General features: G+C 38.6%; 4 protein-coding genes across 6 annotated transcripts; 3 read left to right on the top strand and 1 right to left on the bottom strand.

Moving 5' to 3' along the window:
• Positions 1–209: 209 nt before the first annotated feature.
• Positions 210–1,680, top strand: LOC147501317 (uncharacterized). The gene is made up of 3 exons (XM_086604299.1): positions 210–890; positions 995–1,237; positions 1,366–1,680. The coding sequence occupies exons 1-3, from the start codon at positions 210–212 to the stop codon at positions 1,678–1,680; spliced, it is 1,239 nt and encodes a 412-aa protein (XP_086460425.1).
• Positions 1,681–3,117: 1,437 nt separating this feature from the next.
• Positions 3,118–3,636, top strand: LOC147501318 (uncharacterized). Its single transcript, XM_086604300.1, has one exon. The coding sequence runs from the start codon at positions 3,118–3,120 to the stop codon at positions 3,634–3,636; it is 519 nt and encodes a 172-aa protein (XP_086460426.1).
• Positions 3,637–3,961: 325 nt separating this feature from the next.
• On the bottom strand, positions 3,962–6,063 carry LOC147501319 (uncharacterized). The gene is made up of 3 exons (XM_086606349.1): positions 5,495–6,063; positions 4,863–5,201; positions 3,962–4,577 (listed from the first exon to the last, which is right to left on the bottom strand). The coding sequence occupies exons 1-3, from the start codon at positions 5,783–5,785 to the stop codon at positions 4,077–4,079; spliced, it is 1,131 nt and encodes a 376-aa protein (XP_086462475.1). The 5' UTR covers positions 5,786–6,063; the 3' UTR covers positions 3,962–4,076.
• A 176-nt stretch (positions 6,064–6,239) lies between these two features.
• On the top strand, positions 6,240–9,787 carry LOC147501320 (AP2-like ethylene-responsive transcription factor AIL1). Of its 3 annotated transcripts, none has more exons than XM_086606346.1 (4): positions 6,240–6,676; positions 6,922–7,195; positions 7,272–7,381; positions 8,633–9,787. In XM_086606346.1, exons 1-4 carry the CDS (start codon positions 6,566–6,568, stop codon positions 9,365–9,367), a joined length of 1,230 nt encoding a protein of 409 aa, XP_086462472.1. In that variant the 5' UTR covers positions 6,240–6,565; the 3' UTR covers positions 9,368–9,787. The 3 variants fall into 3 exon arrangements, with proteins under 3 accessions (XP_086462472.1, XP_086462474.1, XP_086462471.1); XM_086606348.1 differs by having other exon boundaries at positions 6,242–6,676; positions 7,093–7,195; XM_086606345.1 differs by having other exon boundaries at positions 6,244–6,676; positions 6,796–7,195.
• The last annotated feature ends 317 nt before the right edge of the window (positions 9,788–10,104 follow it).

Here is a 10,104-nt window from a genome sequence, read left to right on the forward strand (position 1 = left end):
AGAAAATATTTGGGTGTTCTGGAAGGAAGATCTTACGGTGCAACTCGTTGCTCTTTCCAACCAACATATTACTATCAAGATAGGCGGCTTTCTGCTATCTTTTGTGCATGCTAGGAGTTCTTATGGAAGTCATAGCAGTCGTAGGTGATTTCAATGTAATATCCACCCTAGATGAAAGAAAGGGGGGAGGTACTCCATGTTCTATAGCTATGAATGAATTTAATAATTTCATTCACTCTAATGCTCTGGTGGATACTACTAAGATGGGGCTCAAGTATTCTTGGTGCAATAAGAGGATGGGAACCAGGAGGATGTATCAGAAGATAGATAGAATGCTTGTTAATCAGAAATGGATTGACAATAGTGCAGGATGGAGAAGCAAAGTCCTTAAAAGGAATTTTTCTGATCATTGCCCCATTGTTGGTTGGAATACAAAGATTCCAAAGTCGAGCAACATCCCTTTCAAATTCAAGAAAGCTTGGATTATTCATAGCAGCTTGAAAGGGGTAATTGAGAAGAGTTGGGCTGAACCTCTCAATGATGTGCCTATCAGAAAGGTTATGAAAAAACTTAAAAGGCTTGAGCTAGTTTTAAAAAACTGGAGCTGGACAACCTACCGGAACCTGAGACAGAACATCAAGGAAATGAATGAGGAATTAGATCTTATTCTGCAAGACCAAGAAGTCAACCCTTTCGATTCTCACATTCACAAGTTAGAGTTTGAGAAAGTTGCAGAAATACAAGAAGCCATGAAGGTTGATACCATGATGGCAAAGGAGAAATCTAGAGTCACAGAAGCACTAGAAGGAGAGAGAAACACATCCTTTTTTCATGCTTCCACCAAGATTAGATTGGCAAAATCTCAAATAGTGGAAATAAAAAGGAGGATGGTAGCTTGATCAAGCAGCAAACTCAAATAAAAAAATACATAGTACAAGCTTATGAAGAGAAATATGCATTCCATGAGGTGGATCTTAATGAAAACCTTCTAAAGCTAATTCCTAGGCTGGTCACGGAAGAAGATAACAAGCTTCTCATGGCTATACCAACTAGAGAAGAGGTGAGAATCGCAGTGTTCTCCATGGATGCGTCCAGTGCTCCTGGGCCTGATGGCTTTCAGGGAATCTTTTATCACACATACTGGGATATTATTGGAACTGATGTGAGCTCGGTTGTGATTTCTTTCTTCAGAGATAATGTGCTCCCAAGAGGTATGAATTCTAGTTTCCTCGTTTTGGTACCTAAAGTCACAAATGCTATTACAATTAACCAGTACAGACCTATTTGCTTAAGTAATTTTTTGTTTAATATTATTACTAAAATTATAGCTGCGAGAATTAAGCATATTATGGAGTATATCATTAGGGAGAGCAGCTTGCCTTCATTAAAAGGCGAATAGGTACTACTGGCATAGCACTTGCTTATGAGATGATGAATGAAATGGATAAGAAGATTAGAGGAGGCAATATGGGTATAAAACTGGACATTACTCAGGCTTTTGACTCTCTCAGTTGGGAATTCTTACTGGAGACGTTTGCACGGTTTGGATTTAGCAGTACATGGTGCTCATGGATCGCTACCCTTCTTAGCAGTGCCAACATCTCGGTTATGATTAATGGAGGTCCTTGCGGTTTTTTTGGAGTTGGCAGGGGTCTTAGACAAGGAGTCCCTCTCGTTTGATATTATAGAAGATGTGCTAAGTAGGGGTATCAATTGGCTCGATCTTCCACATGGGGAAGATAAAGCATATGGCAGCAGCTGGCAATTGCCCTAGTCCCACCCACATATTATTCGCAGATGATATTTTCATCTTTGCAAATGTGGATATTCGCAGCCTCAAGCTCTTGAAGAATATGCTTAATAGGTACTAGTCTGCAACTGGTCAATTTTTTAACTCCTCTAAAAGTAAACTATTCATGGAAGCTATGAGAAATGCAAAGAAACAAAAAGTGATTGAACTTTTTGGATTCCAAGAGGGGAAGTTGCCTGAAAAATACCTTGGAACACCTATCTTTAAGGGGAAAGCTATAGGAGCTCACATTCAAGTGTTAGTTGAGAAAGTTAGAAGAAGGGCCAGTGGTTGGGCTGGTAGAATGCTATTTTTTCAAGGGCGAGTGGTGATATCACAATCCATTCTCAATAGCATACCTGTGTACAATATGTCTGTATACAAATGGCCTTCAATATGTATCAAAGACTGTGAAGCAGCCATGAGAAACTTCATTTGGACAGGGGACCCATCTGTAAGGAAGGGTATTACCTTAAAGTGGGAGAAAGTTTGCAAGCCAATTGAAGAAGGGGGGTTGGGTTTGAGAAAATTGAGGGAATTAAACCTTGCTCTCCTTATGAAGCTCTCTTGGTCCCTTCTATCACAGAACACTGAATGGAGTAAATATATGATGAAACCATGCTCTCTGGAAATTGGATCAGCTACTATAATTAGTCTTCATCTGTTTGGCCAGGTCTAAGATGGGCTTTGAAGGAAATGGATCCTCATATAAGTTGGTCAGTTGGGCAAGGAAAGAGTATTAGATTATGGCAAGATGCATGGGTTGGGCCGGTAGTAGCTGATAAAGTGCAAGGAGTAAATTGGAAAGAATTTACTGCCAAGGTGTCGGATATTATAGTGGATAACAACTGGTCCATTCCCACCGCTGTAGTCGAGGTTTTTCTCGAGCTGGTATAGATGTAAATACACTTTTACCACCTTCTGGAGTTGTTACTGACACTAGAGTTTGGGTATCAGCTAAGGATGGAGCCTTCTCAGTCAAAGAAGCTTTTGAAGCAATCAGAAAAAAGGGAAATAAGATAAGCTGGCATATATAGTTGGGTCTGGAACAAACATGTCCATCCAAGAACAGTTGGGCTAGTTTGGAAACTCATGCATAAGGTGGAACCTACTGATGACAAGGTTCAAAAGAAGGGGATTCACTTAGTCTCCAAGTGCAGATTGTGTAATATGGCAACTGAGAATGTGCATCATATACTATGGGAATGTGAAGTAGCTAAGCAATTATGGTCCTGGATCTCTGAACTATTTAATATTTCCTTAAGTAGTTTCGATTTTTGCAATGTCAGAAGAGCCACAAAGGAAAAAATTCCCATAAGAAAAAAGTTATGGAAGCTGCGGAAGTACATCTAATGGTTCAAATATGGAAGACCAGAAACAAAATTCTTTTTGAAGACAAGAAGTTGAACATGACTCAACTGAAGAATGACGTAATTAAGGATGTTCGAGCTGCTGGCCTGATTACTACAGGTACTATGTTCAATACCATGGAAGACCTCAACCTTTTAACTTTCTTTAACTTGAAAGGCAGGGACAAAAAAAGCAATATTAGAGAAGTGATATGGTCTGCACCTCAGTGGGGAGTGGTTAAAGTTAACACAGATGGTTCTGCGTTGGGAAATCCTAGAACTGGTGGTGTCGGTGTGCTATTTAGAAATCATAATGCAACTGTTCTAGGTGTACTCGCATATGGCATGGGAGTGGCTACCAACTATACAGTTGAGTGCACTACCATCGTCATGGCAGCAGAGATAACTGCAAGGCATAATTGGATAAAGCTTTGGATCGAAAGCGACTCAACGGCAGCTGTCCAATCTTTGGGCCGAACCAGGTGCCTTGGATGCTGAAAGCAAGATGGTTGAGAGTAGTAAGCAAGCTTGACTTTTGGTGTATTACACATACCTTAAGGGAGGCAAATTTTGGAGCAGATTCAGCTGCAAAGAAGGGTACTTCACTAATCAATGGAGTTTCTGTATGGAGCACAAGTTTTATCACCTCTATAGAGTCCTTTGAGAACCTACTACAGATTTGATTAGACTGGATTGTAACTCCTAGTTTTAATTGCATGTAACAAACTCACCTCTATGTAACTCTATTTCTGGTTCTAATAAAATCCTTACTTGTGTGCAAAAAAAAAAAGAATAAAAATATACGTTTTGGCTCAGCCAAAGCAAAAGGAAAAATGTTCTCTTACACAAGTCAAATTTGGCATATATACACTACTCCAAGTTTCAAACACCCACAAGCTTTGATGAAAATGTATCAAACACAAAATTGCACATTAATCTCATACTTGATCCCCATTTACTAGTTCATTTTTAAGGTCTGCTGGAGGTAGAAAACATTCTTTGGATAATCCCCATATATTGAAATCGACTTCCTCAATTAGCCATGACTCTTCCATCTTCCTCTTGTGGTTAGCTGACCCTTCGCCGTATCTATATAATGTGACCATGGTCTTACCACTATGAGCAATATTTATGCCTTCAATGTATCTATAATCTTCAATTACCGATTCCATACTTGTTTCCCAAAACACACAATCCTTCTCCTTTGATTGGATCCTTAGTAAGTGTGAATCCTCAAATTGAACTAAGAGACCGCTTCGTTGGCTGAAGTAGCCCCACAATGTATGGTGGATGATTTCAAAACTTTCGCAGCTTCGTGCCTTGAGAGACGCTGGACTAGCTTCAAGCTTTAGTATGAAGCAGTCTTCGTTGTTGATGATCTTTTCGCCAATGCACATTGCATCAGCAAACAGGTTGGCTGTGGCCCTGGGGTCCAGACCCTGAGAAAACAGTTGTACATGTCGTGAATGTTTGGAGTCAAATATATATTCATGGTGAAAACCTCGAACACATAGAATTGAAATTGAGAAAACTGGAGATTTTAGGATTTGACAGGAAATGGAATGTATAGCCACTAGAACAGCTTAAACTGAAGATTCGCATACAACATTAAATGTTCTCTCATGTCTTTTTCCTTATGACAATCTCGCGCGCTCTCATTGTGCATCGTGCATCTAGTGCAGTGCGCGCGGTATACCAAGCAGGGTCTTTAGTAACAGAGTTACCTGTAAGAAACGACGCAAGGGTCTAGGCGGACCTCTTGAAGCATGAGATTGTTGGTGAGCAAATTGCCTCCATGCCACCTTACCATTACTCCCAGCACTCAATTTGCAGCCAGACACAACAAGCTCTAAGGACCACATGTCAGGGAACTTTTGCCAAAGAACGAAACCTCCTATCTCGCTATTGCCTTTTGCCTTCACACTTTCGTCGCCCATGTGGAATTCAGTTGCACTCATTCTAACTTGTCCAATAGCATACATGCTATTCACAGAGTTGAGTGCCTGTATTCCTCCTGTCGCTGCTATATACTGCTGAACTATGTACTTTGCCGTGGAAGCCTCCTACACAACACAAAATATATTAGAGTGCACTTGAGATAGAGAAAATATAGTCTATTGGAATATATAACTGTGACGAAATTAAGAAAGCAATCATTCATCAATTCATAGGTCAATTCAGATGTTTGCATATTGACAAAGTGTATCTAACATGGGAAGATGATGGTCCAAATACACTCATGCTCGAATAACATGTGTGCCGGCTTATTACTAGTGCAATCCTATGTTGCCTCTGACCTCACATCATTGCAGAGTTTGATCCCCAGTTAAAACAAATATGGAAAAAAAAATCTCACAATGGAGCAGTCTTTGATTGGACGGTTAAGGGCATCATATAACACTTTAAGAGGGAGAAGTGGAGATCCAACAACATTAAGTAAGAGTTGTAACTCAGCATTGCGTCCAGCGGCAGGATTTCTGGATGGCGACTTGGTCAAGGACGACTGAGATTTCATCAATGCGCACATGTTCCTCCACCGAAGGACAGCATTGCTCCCCATTTTAGTGAACATTTCGTCTGGGATAGGGACCTCAAGAACAGTATCAAGGCCATCTTCTTGATCAACATTAGGCCAGAGTTTCCTCATTGAGTATATTGAGGAACTTAAGGAAGCCTTAGGAAAGGCAACCTTACCTTTCTCCTTGAACCAATTTAGACTGCTTGGATAGGAGCGAAGGCATGGACATGAGAAGGTGGGAACAAAGGCTCTCCTTGCTTGTAGCAGTCGTGGGGGCACGATTTAAGCGGGATGATATTTCACTTTTCATGTCTAATTTTGGACATGTTTGCCCAAAATATAAGTGTCGGTGTGTACTGTGTAGACCAATTCTACCATTCCCCTCTCTCCACAAGGTGTCAATTGCATATAATCTGGTTATCATCTATGATATTAGAAAATATTCTTTTCTCACTAGGAATTATTAATAGCAATTTGACCTTACTAAAAATAAATTTATGGGCATGCCAAAAAATATATCTTTATAGTTTGAAGTTTGAACTGTGCTGAACATATGTATTTTCCGTGCTACCTATCTCATGAACATATTCCACACTAAAATGAAATTAGTTTTTTGAATGCAAACATGTGTTAGATTGTTGCAAACACTCATAAACTGGGTTTTAAGTAACCTTCTGCTCTATCGAGTAGGCAATTTGTGAATTGTGATCTCCTTATTTGTTCAATTTAGAAATACCTCTCACAAAATTAGGCCTGGCCTCTCCTTTATTAATAACTCACTAACCCAAAAAAAAATTGTGCAAAACTTAAATTCGGAAAGTTTGGGCTACTCGGTTACACCCACGTGCAAGTGTTCTGTTAAAGGTTGTAGGTTTTGACTTTTGAGTTTTGAGTGAGAAAGTAGAAGATATGGTGAAAACTCAGAAGAAACAATCCTCCTCCTGCCCATCTTCTTCTTCATGTGGTGTTGGTCGTAACTTCTTCAAAGTATTCCTCCCTTCTCACAGCTCCAAAACACTGGTACACTTTTTTCTCTTCCTCTGACTTCACACTTTGGTAATTTAAGTTTTAGTTTGGATATATGAAGTTAGCTTGAATTGTTATGTTCCATCAATTGTTTGTTTGTTTTTTAACTGTAGAAAATACCTTCAACTTTTATCAAAGACTTAAATGGAGCATTACCTGAAAAGATCATCCTCAAAGATTCTCTTAGGAGGCTTTCACACATTGAAGTAAAGAAAGTTGATAATGACTTCTTTTTTCAGAATGGTTGGCAGGACTTTGCCAAAAATAATTCCTTAGTATTGGGAGAATTTCTAGTCTTCAGATATAATGGGAATTCTATATTTGATGTCAAAATATACGATCATAGTGGTTGTCAAAAGGATGAGACGCTAGCTTGTAAGGCCATTAATAAGTCCACTTGCTTTATCAAGGAAGAAGAAGACAATGAAGAAAGGGAAGCTATTATTAGCAAGCCTATTTCTGATTCCAAGAAAAAATGTTCTAAAGCTGTGAAGAAAAGTGGCCAATCTGGGTGTAAGCTTTCCAGCTACTTTTCTGTTATTGTTGTTTCTTTTTATCTGCATTTCTCTAATTGCCTTAACTCTTGTAGATGGATGTACTCAAAGAAAAGGGATGGATGTGGTATCTAAAGCATTTGGTTATGACAAAGCAAAGCCTAAGTTCACCTCATTTCAGGATCCCAAAAGGCCATCTGAAGTGGTAAGTTTCGCTACCACTCCCCCTCTCTGTAGGTAGTTGTTAGTTTTAGTTTGAGTTGGGAACTCTAATTGTATACCCCACAAAAAAAAATCTATTTAAATCCTTTTTTTATAAAACACTTAAAGAAAAAATTATCAGATAGGCAAGCATGAAGGTCTGCTCTACTTTTTGTAATCAAGGACATGAGCCAAAATCAAAGTGGATCACAAACTTGTTGGCTTGATTTCTTATTTTTCGTTTTTTGGTTACCATTAGTATCCCGCTGCTATTAAATTTTAAGTCAAAATAGTGTCACTTTACATTCTCATTCGCCTCACTCATGTACTCAACTCGAGAATCTTGGTCCAACCAACAGAAGACCTATACTTTCATTTCCAGCCTGATAGGTAATAAATAGCCACTATGTGTAACCGTATGAACATTTTGTTTTCATGACCTTTAATCCAATTTCACTGATATGCTTGTAGAGTTGTTGGTACTAGTATACTACTACTAGCACTGAAATCTCTTAAGATCAACCGAGGTTAAGTATCATCATTTTCCTAACTTGTCACTTGCACGATTCACAAATTCGGCCAAAGAGAGATGTTTGCAGTATTGTTTAGCTTGACCGATAGTCATTGACCTAAACCAAAACTTTTCTTTTGCTAAATATGAAAGAATATTCTGCTAACATGACTGAAACCATAATGCTTTTGAAGAATATCTTATACAGTTCATACTGCACCATATTTTTGTGCAGAAGCTGTTATGTCTAATGTAACAGAGGGTAACATTCTAAGATACCTAAATGCAGACAGGAAATAAAATGTCTTAACATTTTACTTACAGTTGATTTGTTGGTCATGAAAGTTACATCTTTTCTGCATTATACTTGAGTAACAAAGGCATTGCTGAAGTCTGTTTTGGTAATATGAATACAAATCATCTTGCAAGGTTACAATGCATTCAGCCGTACTGCCAAGGTTTTGAAGACAAAGCATTTTGCCATAATGCTTTGACTGAGTGGGACAAACGCAACATGGCAGTATGGCTGGACTCATTCACAAGGGTAGGACTCATTCACATGCCATAATGATTTTCCTTTTTCTTTTCTTTTTTCGATTGTTGACATGTTGTGTAATTCAAATTTAGATGTGCTCTGTGTGGGAGTCAGGGCATAGTTTCTATCCTTACAATTCTTTTTTCGCTTTATTCTGGCTACCGTAAGAAATCTACATAATTATATCATGCCGTGCTTCTGAATTGCAGGAAACCGCAGAACAACTCGTGATTGAAAGGGTTGGTGATGTTCCCACAAGCAACAGAAATATAATGGTGCAGCCAAAGAAAAGGTCACCTTATAAGTTTGGTAAAAGAACTTCAGGTTATTTTGGAGTTACAAGACACAAAAAAACTGGGAAATATGAAGCAGAGGTATGGGATAACTCTACTGCGTGTGAAGGTAGTAAGCGTAAAGGTGGTAAGCGAGAAGGGAAGCAAATATATCTAGGTACATATGAAACTGAGGTCAAAGCAGCACAAATACATGATCTTGGATCTCTAAAGTATGGGGGATCCAGTAATGAAACAAGACTAAATTTTCCGATTTCTAATTATGAAAAAGAACTTGTGGATATGAGGAGCATGTCACTGGAGGAGTATGTCAAATCTCTTCGAAGGCTTAGTGATTGTTTTACAAGAGGTCGCTCCATTTACAGAGGAGTGAGCAGACGAATGAGAGGGAATAAGATCGAGAAGAAATGGCAAGCTCGGATTGTTCGATTTAGTGGTGATCAAGGAATCCACCTTGGAACCTTCGACACCGAGGAAGAAGCTGCTAAGGCCTATGACGTTACCGCTATTAAACTTCGAGGCATGAATGCCATAACAAATTTTGACATCTGTAACTACTTTAAAGAAGGTACCAGGGAGTTGGATCGTAATCTTTATCAGAAAGTGTTGAACGAGAGAGTTATACTGCGAATACCAGATATTTCAAAGTAGGATGAGATGCTATGAAGCTGGATCTCGAGTTGACAAATGCGTCTATATGTAATATTTTTTTCCTTTGAGAGACGAGCACTGACTCGTGATCTAAGCGGAAATTCTTAGCCGATGAAAGTGCATTATAAGGAGCAGTCATCATTAATTTACCATTGGATGGCTGGCCTGGTCTTCTTTATTGATAACAAACTTGAATAGAAAGGCAAGTGCAAATTTGAGATTGGGCTTCAAGCAGCACGCAGAGGAGGCAATGCATGTGCATACGACTCTAAGCTTAGGGGATTCAAGGAGGAGAGCAACTTTCCTGTATGGCTTGTATTAGTTGTATATTAATAATCTGTCATACATTGTTTACTTAATAAATTTTAGTATTGTCTTTGTGTTTTCGATTGTTTACTTAATAAATTTTAGTATTGTCTTGTGTTTTCGATTGTGCCCGCAATGATTTTTGTCAAAAAACTTGAACTAATTATTACATGGGTCAAATCCATTGAACTTTGTAATGGCTATACCACTGTCAAATTTGATAAATGACTTGTAAGTGAAGTTTATTTGGTATTATTATCGGGAAAAACAAATAAAAGCAAAAAAAACGGAGAGAAGTTTATTTGCTATAGAGACCCGTAGTCCCACTGTTAACCACAACTAACATCTAAATTCATAGCAATCTCTAGGAATCAATTACAGTTGATCTTATCTTGAAGACAAATAACCTCTGAAGTCAGAATTTCGTAAAC

Source organism: Coptis chinensis, chromosome 4 (assembly GCF_015680905.1).
Source record: "Coptis chinensis isolate HL-2020 chromosome 4, ASM1568090v1, whole genome shotgun sequence".
Classification (NCBI taxonomy): Eukaryota; Viridiplantae; Streptophyta; class Magnoliopsida; order Ranunculales; family Ranunculaceae; genus Coptis; species Coptis chinensis.

Excerpts from the sequence above, each read along its gene's own strand:
- LOC147501318 (XM_086604300.1), top strand. The coding sequence starts at position 3,118 with ATGGAAGCTGCGGAAGTACATCTAATGGTTCAAATATGGAAGACCAGA.
- LOC147501319 (XM_086606349.1), bottom strand. The coding sequence starts at position 5,785 with ATGAGGAAACTCTGGCCTAATGTTGATCAAGAAGATGGCCTTGATACT. Across the intron at positions 5,202-5,494 it reads CAATCAAAGACTGCTCCATT|GAGGCTTCCACGGCAAAGTA; the intron begins GTGAGATTTTTT and ends TGTGTTGTGTAG. Across the intron at positions 4,578-4,862 it reads CCTTGCGTCGTTTCTTACAG|GGTCTGGACCCCAGGGCCAC; the intron begins GTAACTCTGTTA and ends CTGTTTTCTCAG.
- LOC147501317 (XM_086604299.1), top strand. The coding sequence starts at position 210 with ATGAATGAATTTAATAATTTCATTCACTCTAATGCTCTGGTGGATACT. Across the intron at positions 891-994 it reads TGGAAATAAAAAGGAGGATG|CTAATTCCTAGGCTGGTCAC; the intron begins GTAGCTTGATCA and ends AACCTTCTAAAG. Across the intron at positions 1,238-1,365 it reads ATTCTAGTTTCCTCGTTTTG|GGAGAGCAGCTTGCCTTCAT; the intron begins GTACCTAAAGTC and ends GTATATCATTAG.
- LOC147501320 (XM_086606345.1), top strand. The coding sequence starts at position 6,566 with ATGGTGAAAACTCAGAAGAAACAATCCTCCTCCTGCCCATCTTCTTCT. Across the intron at positions 6,677-6,795 it reads CTCACAGCTCCAAAACACTG|AAAATACCTTCAACTTTTAT; the intron begins GTACACTTTTTT and ends TTTTAACTGTAG. Across the intron at positions 7,196-7,271 it reads GAAAAGTGGCCAATCTGGGT|ATGGATGTACTCAAAGAAAA; the intron begins GTAAGCTTTCCA and ends TAACTCTTGTAG.